Below are 17,555 nucleotides of genomic sequence, written 5' to 3' on the forward strand. Positions count from 1 at the left end.
AGAAAAGTGAACTAGAGGAGGGTCTGTGTTTGGGTGGATGGCTCATAATTAGTAATTACAGGTAAGTATTTAGCAGTAGTTACACCTAAAGGTGGATGTTTCATATTTTAGTAAGTAGACTGTGGGACAGTATGTGGGGATATATTGCTTATACAATAAATACAAGAGATGTCTTTGGTGTATGTATGGGTGTTAGTATGTACTGATATACAGGTGTAGGTCAGATGTAGATCAGGTTGTTTTTGGAATCATAATTCAAAATTTCCTAATTTCCTAGCTGCAGTATCTTATTTGGTACAGTATTTAAGTGATGTTGGTACAGTATTTATGTGATATATATATACACACACACACACATACACCTACAGAGAGAGAGAAAGAGTGAAGATAAGTTAAATGTATTCATGTCATCAGGACCTGATGAAATTAATTTTCGGTACCCTGAAACAACCTCAAATCTCTTATCTCTTAGTGATAACTCATGGAGAACAAGTGAGGTCTGAGAGGACCGGAGAAGGGAAAAAACATAGAATCCATTTTTAGAAAAGGGAACAAAGAAGATCCAGGGAAATATAGACCAGTCAGGTTGACTTGAATACCTGGAAAGGTACTGGAACAATCAGTTACAAAACAATAGCCAATGTGGATTTGTCAAGATGGCCAAAGTAACTTAATTTCCTTCTTTGACAGGATAATAAATGAGGGAAGCTGTAGATGTGCTTTATCTTGATTCCAGTAAGACTTCTGACACAGTCCCACCTGACAATCTCATGAGCAAACTGCGGAAATATGGTCTAGATGAAATTATTGTGAGATGGATGAAATTACTCTAAGTAGGGTCCTCCTACCAAATTCACAGCCATGAAAAATGTGTACTGGACCATGAAATCTGTTCTACCCTGTGAAATTTGACCTACCCCATGAAATCCGGTCTTTTGTGTTCTTTTATGCGACACTAATCAGATGTGATGGGGCTGGGAGAGACCAGTATTTCCAAACTGAGGGTCCCAACTCAGAAGCAGCTGGCAGAGGGATCATAAGGTTATTGTAGGAGGGATGTCGTATTGCTGCCCTGCTTCTCTGCTGCCCTCAGAGTAGGGTGTCTAGAGAGCTGTGGCTGCTTGTCGGGGGCCTGGCTCTGAAAGCAGCGCTGCCAGCAACAGCGACACTGAAGCAAGGGTGGCAATACCGGGACACCCCCATCTATAACCTTGCGACATCCCGCTTCAACCGCCTGTGGATCACAACTCCTATAGTTACAATAGATTTAAATATCTGAAATAATGACATTTATTATTTTAAAAATCATATGACAGTGAAATTGACCAAAACGGACCATGAATGGGTTCATCAATGTTTTCATTAATGACTTAAATAATGATGTGTAGAGTATACTTATAAAATTTTCAGGGGACAGCAGGCTATGAGGGTTTAAAAGCATTTTGGAGGATTAATATTGAAATGTCCTGGATTAATCTGGGATTTGTTCCAAAATTAATAAGATGAAATTCAATAAAGACAAATGCAAAGTACTATACTTAGCAAAGAAAAATCAAATGCATAACTACAAAATGGGCAATAACCAGCTAAGCTATCGGACTGCTGAAAAGTATCTTGGGTGGAGAGGTGGTGTTGTAGATCACAAACTGAATATACATCAGCAATGCAGTGCAGTTGCCAAAAAGGCTAATATTCTTCTGGAGTGTCTTAACAGGAGTGTCATAGGAGAGACATGAGCGGAGGAGGTAATTATACTGCTGTATTAAGCAGTGGAAAGGTGTGTGGACAAACTGGATAGAGTTCAGAGAAGAGGGACAAAAATGATAAAAGGTTTAGAAAACCTGACCTATGAGGTTGAGAAAAGAAGATTGAAGAAGTAATTGAGTGGATACTTGCTAACAGTTTTCAAATATGCATAAAGATGTTGATCAATTGTTCTCCATGTCCACTGAATGTAGGACATTAAGTAAAGGGCTTAATTTGCAGCAAGGGAGATTTGGGTTAGTTATTAGGAAAAACTTCCTAACTATAAAGGTAGCTCAGCTCCAGAATAGGAATGTTAAATATCAGTTAATTGAATAGTCCATTAACCTCATGAATTCTTATCGGTTAGTCGACTATCCTGTAATCCCCAGGCAGCCCCTGTCCGGAACTGAGCTGGGCTGCCTGCTCACTTGGCTCCTAATACACTTTAAATTCAGAGCCGCAGTGGGGGTAGGTCCAGGACCCAGTGCAAGATGGGACTGAGCTGGCCAGCCTGCTAAAAAAATTTACTAGCAAGGGGTGGAGTGTGGGGGGAAATGTGTGTAGTCAATAGCATTAACCTATAAGCTTTGGCTTATCGGTTAATCGGCTATACTATTACTTACCTATTCTGGAATAGGCTTCACGTCACTGGAGATTTTTAAGAACAAGGTTAGACATACCTCTGTTAGGGATGGTTTAGGCTTACTTGGTCCTGCCTCCATGTAAGGGGCTGGACTATCTGATCTCTCAAGATCCCTTCCAGACATATGTTTCTGATTCCAAAATGCAAGTCCTGCATTTTGCTTCAGCTACACCAGACTAACACGGCTACATTTCTATTACGTTTCTGATTCCATGAGTCTATATAGCTATTTCTGGGTCTGTAAAGCCTGTGTCAGACACAGAATCCTAGAACTGTGCAAGAGCTGATCTGGGAATATAACTGTGTGATGGTGCATCTTATAGACTGTATAGAGTAAATAAACTCTTCTAAAAATCATCTAAACACTAGGGAAACTACCAGTACTATAGCTAACTATTACTAATGACATGTGATCTAAAAAACGCCCAAATGAAGGTCACGGTGGTGGACCTGGAGCAGTCATCCTGACATTTTCAGCTAGCCAGGGAGAAGAAGGAGCCGAGGCTCTGAGAACCACACTGCCCTTTTTGTTTGGCTCCAAACATTCAGTGCGTTGGGGCAGGATACTCGTGTGACCTCATTATGCATAGGTAGTTTCAAAGCTTAGTAGCAGCAGGAGACATGTCTCACTAGTAAGGCAATGCAGAGGCCACCTTGAAGAAGAAAACAACAGATTCTCCATACTTTCCAGTTCCTCCCTTCTCTGCCTTCTTAACTGAGAAGCAGGAAGGGATATTTTAGCTCCTCTTCCCCCCCAGGAGACTGCAATATAAAGATATTTGCAAGTGTGTCGTGGGTGCATCAGTTAAATGCTATACTCAAGCCACACACTTTCTACAGTACGTTTCAAACCGTCACTGTTCTCTCCACAGTTATCAGCGGCTGGCTTCAGTGAGTCAGCTGGTCTGCAGATACTGCAGCAGGTCTTATTGCCTGGTTAATACAGGACAGGATCATACTCTCCTGTCACCCCTAAAGTCCTGGTTATACATAAGCAGCCAGTGCAATGTATAGAGAAGAAAAAACAGCAGTGTCTTTCAAATTGTTCCTTGTTTAGCTATCCAATGTAGTTCTTGCAATTTGGGGAGGAGGAGCGGTGATCTTTCCCATACTTGCTTCTCTGGAACCTGTTGGATTTTATATGCACTATACAAAGACAGGTGTATGAGTTGTATATGCATGAAGGAAAATGCAGTCTGAATTACAAATGTCTTTTTAGTGAAGGCTGGGTAAGAAGAGCTGCTTTCATCTTTCAACCAAAGCCCTTTAATTAGTTTTAGAATTGTCCCCTCAATATACTCTACATACGTTAACTCCTGTTAATGCTAGGGGGAATTACACAACTCATATCAAGGACAGAACAGTCCCCATTAAATCCTGTTACTATCTATTGCATGATCCTTAAATGCCAACACTAAAACTCATTATCAAAGGAAAGAACTATCAGCTTTATTTAATGCATCCTATCTGACCCCATTTCTGTATAAGACTAACTAAAACTCTCACAGTTGTGACCCAATATGCACAAGGTCTTATGTAAAACCAGATATTGATTTTTCAGGGAATAGGTTGTTTTTATATTTCAGGCTCCTAGCTACCTCCTGTCCATGTAAATGGAGTGACACGGATTTACTCTGCATATGTTTGTATGTGTTAGGTGAGCCCAACTTAAAGGTGATCTACTTTTCCTAGTCAAGACAAAGCCTCTGAGTATGGCTACACTGGGTGGGGGGGACATGTTTCGAAGAAGGTATGCAAATTGCACTCGCATTTACGTATCTTCTTCCATTTCTTTTCCAGAAGAGGATTTTCTGCCATTTGGCCCGTCTACATAGGACCAAATGTTGGGAAAAAACCCCTCTTTTGGAAGCCCCCTGTACACCTCCTTTTACGAGGAAAAAGGGGCTTCCAAAAGAGGGTTTTTTTCTGACATTTGGCCCCATGTAGATGGTCCAAATGGCAGAAAATCTCTTCCAGAAAAAAAATGGAAGAAGATATGCAAATGTGAGTGCAATTTGCATACCTTCTTCGAAACCTCCCCCCTCCCCCCCCCACACACAATGTAGCCATACCCTCTGAGAATGCAGGTAGTGCTCCTGAGGCAACCTCAAGGTAGCCAGACAGCCCTGTAAACATGGCTGCCGATTGTGTGCTGTGAGAGAAAAAGACTGCTTCTTAACTCTTCCCTCTCTGTTCCTGATTAGAAAGTGTGAGAAAGGGTGCAGCTGGGGAGCAGCCTTAGTCCCGTTCAGCAATGAGAGTTGGCACCATATTGGCGGGATCCTCGTCTGATGTGCATTTCAAGAGGAGACAAACAGGCAGTTATCATGATGCAGCTACTCCTGGAAAGTCTTTGTAGCAATATGGGAGGCAGTTTGAGAACACGCTTTATGAAGTATAATACCCTATTTCCACAGCTTATATCCTTTTAGTCTCTTGAAGACCCATAGAATGAGGACATTCCTTCAGCAGAGAAAGACTGTGTGGGATGTTCAGAGCACGGCAGTATCTTATGTAAGTTGACGGGGGGGGAGGGGGTCATCATATGGCAGCCTAGGTTTGTTGCTTCCTTTACATGCTGTTCGCCCTTGGCAGCCTAAGCAACTAAGGAGTCAGAAGAGTGAATCACAATTGAGTCTCTAACATAGAACTGGAGAGGAATAACAACAGGCCCTTCCCCTATTCACGTTTCATATTGTTTTTAGTATTATAATTGAGCAGAAATCTTAAGGAAAAAAACCACCACCATCACCACAGTTTCTTTGCATCCTCCAGACATTTTGGGTTTGTGTTTCTCTTGAATGAGATAGGCAGACAGCGTTACAGTAAAAATTACTTTGCTGCAGAAATTCTCCCATCCCTAGGCTGTCAGTCAATTTGTAACTTCTTGGCACAGACTTCACTGAGCAGATAGCCAAGCCATCCTTCTTATGCCATGGGTCCCCAAAACATCAGCTGTGAGAAAATCATTTCAGCAAAGGGAGGAGATTTAATATTTCTTTTAAAAGAGGTCTTCTTTTGCAGTGATTCTCAACCCGGGTACGCATATGGGAGTACGCAGAGGTCTTCCAGGGGGTGCAGCAACTTATCTAGATATTTGCCTAGTTTTACAATAAGCTACATAAAAGCACTAGCGAAGTCAGTACAAACTAAAACTTCATATGCCTTGTTCATATTGCTTTATCTACCATACACTGAAATGCAAGTACAATATTTATATTCAGATTGACTTATTTCATAATTATAAGGTAAAAATGAAAAAGTAAGCAATTTGTCAGTAATAGTGTGCTGTGACACTCCAGTATTTTATGTCTGATTTTGCAAGCAAGTAGTTATTAAGTGAGGTGAAACATGGGACTACGCAAAGACAAATCAGACTCCTGAAAGGGGTACAGTAGGCTCTTAAGCCAGTAGCTTAGCAACAGTTGTACCCAGGCCCAGACAAAGAGGTTGCGGGGCCCAAGGCAGCGTTACTGAGCCACACAGCCATGCGGCTCCCAGTCAGGGCAGCAAGTGAGCAGCCGGGTGGACGGGGCTGGGAGCCGGGTAGTGCAGGGCCCTGAATGCGCAAGGCCCAAGGCAACCACCTCGCTCTTCTTGCCCTAAGGCCGGGCCTGGTTGTAGCTCATGGAGAGAAAAAGACACTGCTAGAGTTCATAGCCTTCTGTTTAGCTGGAATTCAAACACAGCGTAGACAGCCACAGTTTTTCCTCCACAGCTTTTATCTAAGGGACGTGGTTTTGTGGTGACAGTGTCGTTCAGTTTTTATGCTCATTTGGTGTTTGTTCTCTCTGTAGAGACTACCAAGAAGGGGGTCTGGTGCAGAAGGTTTTTAAATGAGCATTTGTCTCCAGGGAAAATGGAACGGAGACCACCAACTTATTTCACTCAAGGGCACAGACAGCAATCTGACATCAGCACTTTTTCAGTGACCGTTTAACCCTGGTTGGTATCAGGACACATCATCAGAGAATGTAAAATTCCACTGAAGTCAATGGAGCTATGTCAATTTACACGAATAGGGATCTATCCTTTAATGATGGCTATTAATTACAGTAGATCAGGGTTTCTGAACTCATGGGTCACAATCCAGAATTGACTCACCAGAATTTGTCAAAGGGTTGCATGAAAGGCCTGGGGATGGGTGTCAGGTCCTGCCCTCGGGTATGGGAGACTGACGGGGCTTGCAGAGCGCACATCCACACTACTTCTTCACTCATGGCTCCTATGTCTCTGGTCCCTGGGGGCTGGTTGGGCTCAGCTCCTGCTTCAGGTGTTGCAACCTGGTGCAAGGAGTCACAGTGCTGCTTAGCTTTGGACAAGCTGCCCCTCTATCATGATGATGGGGAAAGCGGCTGTCCAAACTGTACTGAGCGGCTCTGTGACCCCATGTGGCAGGTCAGGTCAGGTCACAACGCACATGAGCGCGTGCACACACCCCCACACCCACACCCAGGCCAAATCTGAGTGGTTTTGCAACCCCAGAAGTTGCAGTGTGTGCCTCAGGGAGTTGAGCCCAGCCAGTGCTGCAGGATAGGAGGTGCAGGAGCTGCCTCTGTGGTACACGTGGTGTCTTTATTTAGCACTTATTACATCAAAGTGTATATTGCTTATCATGGGTAAGGAATGTTTAGTGAGCCAGATGTTATTTGCACTCAAGCTGTTCACTGGGCTTCGAGAGGCCATCAAGGTTTACAAATGGTTCCTGAGCAAAAAGACGTTGAGGACCACTGACTTTGATAATTACAGCTGACATGCTTTGTATCAGTGGCTGTAATTTTGGGGTGACTATATCATTTAGAGTTATGTTTAAGGATTGCTCTTACGGCTCTCACTTTCCTAGTCTCTGCAGAGGCATGGGAAATAGGAATGTCGGGGGGGGGGGGGAGGGAGTGGGTGTAGCACCTCCAGTCTTTGTGCCTGGCAGAGCCTTACATCAATATCCCAGCTTCCAGCTTGTGCACATAAGCCCTGCTATCAGCCAGCATCTCAGCTGCTGGCCCTGTACCTGGGGGCTCTACTACTGCCCTGAGGGTCCCAGCTTCCAGCCCCCATCCCTTCCTCGGGGTCCCAGACACTGGCCCCACTGCTGACCTCTGACCTTGCTCCAAGCCATGGGCCAGGGCTCCTCGGGTGTTCTGAGCTGTGGCCCCTGCCTGGGGTACTGAGGAGAGCAGACAGGCATAAGCAGCTCAGCCCCCCCCGCCCACCCCTTCAAAAAAAATTGTTCTAGCACCACTGGGTGTCAGGTTTTTTAAACATAGGGATGGTAAGCAAGCACCCTGGAATGAAAGCCATAAAGCTATAAATCACACCTTTACTAGATCCACAATATATTACCAAATGAATCTGCTTTATTATTCATGGCCAAGGGGAAAACATGCATCCAACCACTCCACTACTCTAGAAAGGTCACTAGAAGAAAGAACACTGTGACTCTTTTTAATTAATGGAAAAACAAACATTGCCTCTGCTTCACATATGAGACTGGTGTACAGGATGATAAAGTTGAGTAATTCTGCTGCAGTTCTCTGAGCTCATTGTGTACCATATGCTAAGTCATTCATGGCAACATGGTCACCCTGTGGGAGAGAGTAGGCACTGTGGGAGCAGGGCCGAAAGGGCCCTGGAGACTGGGTACAGGACCTGGAGACTAGGTAACAGGTTGTTTTGTTTTATACAAATGTGAGCAAGCAATGCAGAAAATCACATTAAAGCTAGGGGCCACACCAGTAGACAAGAGCAGTCTGTATTGATTTACCAGCAGGTTTGGGTATTGGGGAGGTTGTTTCTGAGACTGCTGTATCTTTAAAAGCTGCTTGGGGCTGCAGGGCTGAATATAGGAATTCTGGAAAAACCGGAATGCAAGTCATTTACATGCACTTTCAGTTCACTTCAACTGTTCCATAAGAGGTTCCTGGGTTCTGGTGGCTGGGAATTAACTGAAAGATTTCTGCGTGTGTGTGTGTGTGTATGTTTGTGCGTGTGTGTATGTTTGCTTCACTGATACCTTTTTTCAGTGCTAATCAGCTTTGAAACTAGGAAGTAACTATATATATATATATATATATATGTATATATATATATATGCATGACTATGTACACATGTACATAAAAGGATTATACAACATAGCAACACACCCGGGAATGGGCAAGAAGAGAGCTGGTTTCTGTCAGAAATTAGGAGGGGAAAAAAAGATGAGAGTTGTGCACTCAGTTCACCCACCTGGGAAGATGCTTCGGGTCATCTGTGTATGTGTTGTCAATTTTGCTGTGTTTTTGTTACTATAACATTCAGCCTCCAACTATTTCCTTTTAAACTAAAAACAAATCAAGGTATGTTTACTCTTAAAATTCAGCTATGGCCAGAGATCATATTGGTTTATTTCTTTCCCTGTCATTCTTGAGGTATATTACAAAACAAAGATTTGCCAGCCCTACAGTCTCTATTCTGGGAGGAGAAACGTGGAAGAAGTTCTGCACTTGAACTTCCACCTTCTGTGGATCTCCGGGGGTTTCCCACCTCGGTGCCTTTTGAACCACATTATTTAGTTTGTGGCTTTTTTAAGTACCCTGAGTAATTGGTTCTTTTTGTTGTTTGTATAAATACCTGAAGATTGTTAGCATTTTACATTCAAAGAAAAAAGTTGCAGGGGAATAATTTTTTGTCTTTTTTTTTTTAAATTTGTTTTAATTTAGGGCTACATTCTGCTACTCTCTTCCTCATGTCAAATGTTACCTTATTCCACGGATAGTCCTTTTAACTTTCAGCAGGATCTATTTTCCAGCTATTATACAGGTTGGACCTCTCTGGTCTGGCACTCTCAGGACCTGAGCAGTCCCGGACAAGGTAATTTGCTGGACCAGGGGAAGTCAGGCTTCCAGGCTCTTGGGGAACACAAGCCTCCCTGCTGGGTTCCCCTCCCCAGCCTCCAGGCTTTGCTGCCCCACCATCCCCACTTCCCCACCAGATCCACAGGCTCTGTTGCCCCGCTGGCTGCAGCGGCCCCACTGGCTCTGCTGCTCTGCGGACTCTGCCGGCTGGCTCAGCTCCCAGCCATTGTCAGCCTCTGTCACTGGGGCATTTTGGTCAAAAGGGGCTCTGTGGTTCAGCAACATCCATTGTCCTGCCGGACCAGGGATGTTGCCAGATGAGAGTCCCAGACCAGAAAGGCTCAACCTGTACTACAAAGTCTGAATGTGAACATGGTCCACTATGATTTATGAAACTGGGGAACTGATAGCAAGAGCTAAGGGTAATCTTTGCACAATGCCTGTCTTTACTGACAAGCATTATATTCAAGATTCCCACATACAGATCTGGCAAGGGATTTCAGTTATGACTTCAAACATCACCAGTTATTCCAGTCCCGGGTCCCTAAACTACTCTGTCTGCTCACCTCAATTCTGACTTTCAACACCACTCCCTGTTCTCATCCTAGACTTCCACTGAGCAGAAAACATGAATGGTACAATGGTTTTGTGTACAGAGGAGGACTTGAGTGAGACCCACCCAAACTATTTCATGTTTGACATATATCAGGGGTTGAACTTTAGTCTGCGGAGGTAAAAGACTGTTGCGGTACCCCACTACACCATCTCTCCATCAATGCTAAGTTGTTGCTGGAGACAATGGGACCAGAAGGATGGTGAGCCACAAGAGGTAAATCTGTTCCTTAAGTTATTGTTATAAAAAAGGAGAGAGGGAGAATAATGGTCATTCTTAGTATACATGATTCAGTTAGCACTAACCCTTTGTTTTACTGTACTGTGCTTTATTTGCAATGAACATGTCTCTCAGTTTGTCCAAGCCTGATCATTTTCTTGCTGTTCCTGAGGTTTCCCTCCCCATTATCTCATTTCCCCTTATTGCAACTGAAATGAATAAAAGGCTTGGAAAGATATTTTGACATGATAGTTTCTTTAAATGTTATTCTGCAGGTATGGCCTCACATGTGCAAGTATTCTCCCCTCACACCCTTCAATCAAGTGCCTTCTGTAGTGTGAAGAAACTGAAAGTGGAACCGAGTTCTAACTGGGATATGACCGGGTACGGCACACATAGCAAAGTCTACAGCCAGACCAAGAACTTGCAATCTTCTCAAGCAGCAGCAGCAGCAGTCAATGCCTCCCTCCAGATTCCCAACCCCAGTATCCCTTACGAACAGACCATCATCTTTCCAGCAAGCACAGGGCACATTGTGGTGACATCTGCCAGCAGCACTTCCGGTGTGGTTGCAGTGTCTGGGCAAGCATTGGGCGGACCTCACAACCTGATGCGTCGAAGCACTGTGAGCCTTCTGGACACCTACCAAAAATGTGGACTTAAACGTAAGAGTGAGGAAATTGAGAACACAAGCAGCGTACAGATAATTGAAGAGCATCCACCAATGATTCAGAATAATGCCAGTGGGGCCACTGTAGCCACTGCCACCACATCCACTGCCACATCCAAAAACAGTGGCTCCAACAGCGAAGGGGATTACCAGCTGGTGCAACATGAAGTGCTATGTTCCATGACCAACACATATGAAGTATTAGAATTTCTTGGCCGGGGAACCTTTGGGCAAGTGGTCAAATGCTGGAAACGTGGCACTAATGAGATTGTAGCTATCAAGATCCTGAAGAACCATCCTTCCTATGCCCGACAAGGTCAGATTGAAGTGAGCATCCTGGCCCGGCTGAGCACAGAAAGTGCAGATGATTACAACTTTGTCCGAGCCTATGAATGCTTCCAGCACAAAAATCACACTTGCTTGGTCTTTGAAATGTTGGAGCAGAACCTTTATGATTTTCTAAAGCAAAACAAATTCAGCCCATTGCCCCTTAAGTACATCCGGCCAATCCTCCAGCAAGTAGCAACAGCCCTAATGAAGCTGAAAAGCTTGGGACTGATTCATGCAGATCTCAAGCCAGAGAACATCATGTTGGTAGATCCATCCCGACAACCATACAGAGTCAAAGTCATAGACTTTGGTTCAGCTAGCCATGTGTCTAAAGCTGTGTGTTCAACCTACCTTCAATCCAGATATTACAGGTAAGAGAGTTGTGTCAAATAATGTTAACGAAGATGGAATTTTTTCCATCCTATAAACACATCTGTGGTCAGCTGCTTTTGCTTGTCATCTTTTCTATCTGCTCTGAATCCTGAATTGTGATGGTTAGGCTCTCATGATGAACAGTGTGTTCATTGACAAAATGAAAGAAAAGGAAGCTAATGTCTTGGGGTTTCATGGGTTAACAACCATTGTTAACTTGCAGATAACCTTCAAAAAAAGATTGATTAAAATAAGAGCGTGTCAGTTAAAACTGACAAGAAAATTTAGAAAAACATTCTCCCCCATGCCTGTGTCTGATTCCTTGGAGTGAGCCAGATCCTGAGATGCTGAGTTGCTGCATTTCCCATCAAAGTCAATGGAAGCTACAGGGGCGTGAATTTAGAAAGGTTTGGTTTGGTTTGGTTTTTTACCCCTAAACAATGAACTAGCATTCAAAATATGGGTAAGCAGCTTTACCTGCTTCTTTCTATGGCTGAAATGATGAACTTTATATAAATAATGTGCTACCCTGAAAAGAAGTTGTACAAATCCAACAGTTGCTTTGATATAATAAGTTTCATGGGCTCTGAGCGTGATGCAAAGCCCACTGGAGTCCACAGACAGAGTCTCATTGACTGCAGTGGACAGTGGGTCAGGCCATCCTGGCACACATTTTACTATATAATTTTGTATCAATGCTAATTTATTTCCAGTGTTTGAAATGTAATCAATGTGACAGTCTTTACTCTTATGTTCACCCCTTTTACAAGACTCTGATCAGTTTTGTACAAAGTATGTCTTGTGAGATATCATTTGAAAACTATAATTTGCTGATAATTATTGTCCTGGTAAAATGTATGTGGCAATATTGGATATACAATTGTAAGATTCTACCAAATAACATTACTGAGACATATTCCAAGTTTAGAAAAACAGGCACAAACCCGTTCCTCAGTGATAAGAGGAAACTGTCTACTCAGCCAGGTGCCAACAATGCCTAATGACAGAACACCTTGTTAAGTGGCCTGTTCATTTTGGAAAAGTAACAGCTGAACGTTTCCCTCCCCACAGACTTTCTCCAGGCTGGAGAATTGAGAGCTGTCTGGATTGTACTTTGGCTAATGTCATAGTCAGGAAGGGTGTGTCTACACAGCACAGTTATTTCGAAATAACTGATGTTATTTCGAAATAACAATGCGAGTGTCTACGCAGCAATTCCGTTATTTTGAAATAATTTCAAAACAACAGACAGTTTATTTCAAAATCTGTAAACCTCATTCCACAAAGAATAATGCTGATTCCGAAATAGCTATTTCAGAATAGCAGTAGTGTGGACGCTCCACTGCTGCTATTTCAAAATAGAGCTTTCCCAGGGCATTCAAAGTACAGTAAACTTCCGATAATCCGGAACCTATGGGACCTAGGTGATGCCGGATTATCAGATATGCCGGAGTATCAGGAGGTACTATAAGCTGGTTATGTATATACCGTATATAGTATACTTAACCCTTTTTATTGTCCATACTGTATACAGTATACTGTAATGTTTTAGTTTTTTTAACCCTTTTTTACCCTTTTCACTCAGTTCAGCTGCTGCCGTTTTTACCTTGTCACTCATTTTTTGCCGAAGCTTACTCACTAGGCTCTTGCCATTTTGATGCCAGTCTATCAGGAGTGCCGGACTATTGGATGCTGGACTATTGGAGTTTTACTGTAATTACTCCCCAGTGCCTCTTGGGGCTCTAAATCTAAGTAGCACGTCCACCTTAGGGAAGTCTGCCTTGGACTAAGTTTGAGGCTTTCCAGTAGTGTAGGAAAAAAAATTCCAAAATACCTTATTTTGAAATAAGTGTACTGTGTAGATGTACCCTAAGAAGGATGAATGAGAATTGTCTATATTTCTGGGTGGGGTTGGGATTGGCATCCTGGCTAAGGTTTATTGATCTTTATTCATTGTGCTTGTTACCCTTTAACCACAGGAAGGTGCTGTCTTAGGGTGAAATTCAGAATTGTACAGAGAGCACTCATCAGGCATATGCACCATTTGAGTTCTTCTTAAGTCTGTAATGTAGGGCTTTGATAGTATCTAGTCCTTGTGCATAGAGAGGAAAGAGGGTTAGGACTCTAGCCTCACACTTGGGAGACCTGGATTCAATTCCCTTTCCCACAACGGACTTCCAGTTGGACCCTTAGACTCATGACCCTCAGTTCCCCATCTGTAAAAACTTAGGATAATAGCATTTCCCTGCCTGACAAAGAGGGTGGTGGTGGTTTAGGAAGATAAAAATTGTGAAGTGCTATGTGAGATTATTGATGAAAAGAGCTAGGTAAGAGGTATTATTTGTGCAGCCCCTTGGGGGTGAATTTCATCCTTGGAGTGTGTCACAGCAAGTTGCGACAGAGTGTTAGCTCAAGGAAGCAAACTTTCCTCTGCAGATATTCTGTCACAAGAACCTTCTTATTGTCCCAGCTGCTTAGACCCAGAGCACTCCAGGGCTTTAGAACTATGGTACTTCTGTTACAGAGAGAAAGAGAATTCATTTTCAGATGACAGCTGCATGTAGACAGTTTCATGAATCGTCTCTGTTGTCATGAGTCATTGAAATAGCAGTAAACAGTGGTATGGTGACTTCTTGAAATGATGATGACTTCCGTGAAAGAATGACTTGTTGATGACTGATTTGCTCAAAGCCTGGCATGGCAGCATGCCCAGCTCATGGGTTAGACGCAAAAGTTGTTTCTTATAAAAAAGCAGATTAGTTGCTCTGCTTCTAAGGAGCATGTTCATCTTTTACAAGGGGAGGGCTTTTCAAGTCCCTTCTCCCCCAAATATTTCAGCTTTCAGGCACTACAGGCAAAGCCCAGCAGAGCTGGGAGGTGGGGAAGAGTTAATTTTTACAGTAACAGGAACTTTGACAGCTGTGAGCACTGCAGCAACCGATTTTTATCTATTTGTCCTTTCCTCTAAAGGAGGCCAAAAGAAAAGAGAAACAAAAAGCTAGTTTTTAACTCAGAAGACACTTATTAAATGAAATATTCCACCTGATGAGAGTTCCATCCTCCCGGGGAGACCTGTTTCTGCTGTAAATATGCAAAAGCTTTTAGGGTTGCAATTACCTTGCCAGGTGGAAGAAGAAACAAATATAACGATAATACAGGCATTTTATTGTCAAGTTATCTGCATTGGCGGCCCAGGTCCCAAGCTGAAAGACAGAAAGGACAGCTGTAATGAAATGTGTGATAGAAAACAGAAATGAAAGAGAAAAAATGGTTAGTTCTCAGTGGCAGGCAAAAAAAAGTGTTTTGGTGATAGTCCCTGGGGAAGGAAAAGCTTAATAACATTCCCTTTTTATGCTTTGAAATTGTATCCCTACCCAAACTGAAGCTGCGACTTGGTGGATAATAATTCCTTCTCAACAAGTTCTTCTCCTGCTTTCTTTCCATCCCTGATGTAAGGAGAAAGGGACAGTGCACATTGGATCTCCCTGGGCAGGTACCCTCAGGTACCTGAAGAAGAGAGTTTGCTGAACCAGGGGAGGTCAGCTCCTCTGCTAAGAGACTCTGTGCTCTCCTGGGGTCTGTCAGCAGATCATCAGGGCTCCCCTGCCCTGGGCTACTGAACTTCACCACCAACTCCAGGGCAGCTGGGACTCAGCTGCCCCAGGGCTGCCAGATTCCGCAGCCCTGGGGCCAGAACTGCTGAGACTCCGCAGCCCTGGGGCTGCCCTCGGCCCGTGGGACTACACTTCCCCAAGCCCAGAGCCTCTCTTTTCCAGTGGCTCTCTGGTTCGGCAACATCTGTGATCCTACTGGATGTTGCTGGACCAGAGAGTCCCAGACCAGAGAGATTCAACCTGTAGTTCATTAAAAAAAACAAAAAAACTAGTTGGTGATGAATTACATTGGCTGGGGACTGCTGCTGAAGCTAAATTCAAATACTGTAATGGACAAAATTAATATTATTCTTTATTTTCTGACCGGGCTGGGGGAATAGCAGAAAATAAGGGCCCATTCTGTTCCAAAGAGTCACTTTCCTGCTGTGGGAAACATTTTTAATAATAAATCCATTTAATTTACACTTGGTTTTCTTCCTGGGGCAATATAAGAAGAGCTTGGCTAGCTGCTCCTTGCTCACATGCTCAGGACCTAACTGATCACTAGATGTGGGGTTGGATAGGAATCCTTCCCCAAGGCAGATTGGCAGTGGCTTGGGGTTTTCCACTTTCCTCTGCTGCATTTGGATGTGAGTCCCTTTCCATGATTATCTGGATAGCTTTTACTTTCTCATTTTCCTGCCATTGTGAGGGTCATGAACATTGGTGCATCTTGGTCCCCCCAATTCTCTCTCTGCAGCACATATTAATTTAATCTCCTATGGGCTGTGATAATTTGGTCTCATTTTGCTTGTTAGGTTTAGTGTGCAGGTGCTGGGTGGTGTTGGTGGCCTGTGACTTACAGGTGGTCAGACCAGATGTAAGCCCTTATGTTCTAAGACTATGGAATAGTCGTCTTTCCAGGGAAGTGACCAAAGTCTCATTGCCTGAAATATTTAAAACCAAGCTAGACAAAGTACCAGACATGTCCAGTTGTTTCCCAGACGGAGAGGCAGCCACAGAGCTCCACATGCTTCTCCTGCCCACAGGTACCACTCCAAGCGCCAACTCTGCACCATCACCAATGGGACCTGCAAGGACGGTGTTTGTGGCTGGCAGCAGGACATGGAGCCCTCTGACCACCACTCTGCCTAACAGCCAGAGGGGCATGCTGACCATTTCCTGGGAACTGCCTGAACCTCAGAACCCCTCCTGCATCCCAAACAGCTCATGTCCAGCAGGACCCCAGAATCCATACCCCCCCTCTCCAGCTGGAGCTCTCATCCCCTGGCCTAGCATGGACCCCTTTGTAGCATCCAGTCCATTGCTCCAAGCTAGTGAAAATCAGCAAGTGATTGAAGGTGGGGGAGAGCCAGTGATGGAGGTAGGGGGCATGCAGCGAGCAGGGGTGGGACTTTGGAGAAGAAGTGGAGCAAGCAAGAGGTTTCAGGGAAGGGGTGGGGCAGGAATAGGGTCGCCAGGTGTCCAGTATTGACCCAGACAGTCCGGTATTTTCACCTCCTGTCCGGTAAAAAAAAATCAGAAAATACCGGACACCTAAAATGTCTGGTATTTTCTGATTTTTTTCCCTGACAGGAGGCGAAAATACCGGACACCTGACAACCCTACGACACACTCAGCAACCGGGCCCAGCCCCCACATGCCCCCCCCCCGCTTACCTGGTTCTGCAGGTCTTGTGGCTGGAAAGAAAAACAAAATGGCCACCAGCAAAAAAGCTTTTTCTTAAAGGGGTTATGTTGATTTTTTTTATTTTTTTGCTTAATAACTGCTGTCGGGGTCCCTTTTGTTTTGCTCAACAACTTTGGTCTCTCCCTTTTTTTTCTCAACAGAATTTTTTTTCTGGTGTTTTTTTGGGGGGGGAGGGAGAGGCATGTTCTGTATTTTTGGTTAAACCATCTGGCAACCCTAGGCAGGAGTGTTCAGGTTTCTGCAGTTAGAAAGTTGGTAAGCCTAGTTAGTGCTCAGGAACATAAGACATTCCCTTCTCCCAGAGTCTTGGGTCCAGATTCTGTATTTTTGTGGCACAGGTAAAAAGGGAAGGATGTGGCAAAGGTGACTTTAAGTGACCTTTGCACTCCTAGCATTGTTAAGCTATGCAAGGCCTACTTAGCCCTGGGCATAAATTTAAGCTGCCTGGGGGTTCTTCTGGCTTGTTTTCAGTACCCTCTATGGGCTGTAAGTTATAGCTGCAGTATAAAATATTGGCCTTGCCGCCTCTTACCCCAGCGCACTCTTGGAACCTAGGTTGCAGGGGGAATCTTTGTAGGCACAAAGCTGCTCAAGGTAGCCTTCTGCTCAAGGCATAACTTCGGTATGCCTTCCTCTCCCCCCCAGCCGCTTGTCTGCTTGGTGCCACAGACCGGTCTACAAGGGTGTGAATTACAGAGCGCTCCAGTGTGGCATGCTCTAGCTGTAGGGTTGCCAGGTGTCCGGTATTCAACTGGGCAGTCTGGTTTTTGGGGCCTCTGTCTGGTAAAAAAATCCAGAAAATACCAGACATGTGCAATGGCCGGT

The 17,555-nt window shown here is 44.1% G+C and overlaps 1 protein-coding gene across 4 annotated transcripts in view; it reads left to right on the forward strand.

The window, feature by feature from the left end:
- Positions 1 to 17,555, forward strand: part of HIPK2 (homeodomain interacting protein kinase 2) — a 213,140-nt gene that overhangs the window by 52,212 nt on the left and 143,373 nt on the right. For all 4 annotated transcript variants that reach the window (XM_006138056.5, XM_006138057.5, XM_006138058.5 and 1 more), the window contains exon 2: positions 10,331 to 11,426. In XM_006138056.5, coding sequence (XP_006138118.2) covers positions 10,331 to 11,426 — 1,096 coding nt within the window. The remainder of the gene's footprint in view (positions 1 to 10,330; positions 11,427 to 17,555) is intronic.

The sequence above is a fragment of the Pelodiscus sinensis genome, chromosome 1, assembly GCF_052426305.1.
Source record: "Pelodiscus sinensis isolate ZL-2025 chromosome 1, ASM5242630v1, whole genome shotgun sequence".
Taxonomy (NCBI): domain Eukaryota; kingdom Metazoa; phylum Chordata; order Testudines; family Trionychidae; genus Pelodiscus; species Pelodiscus sinensis.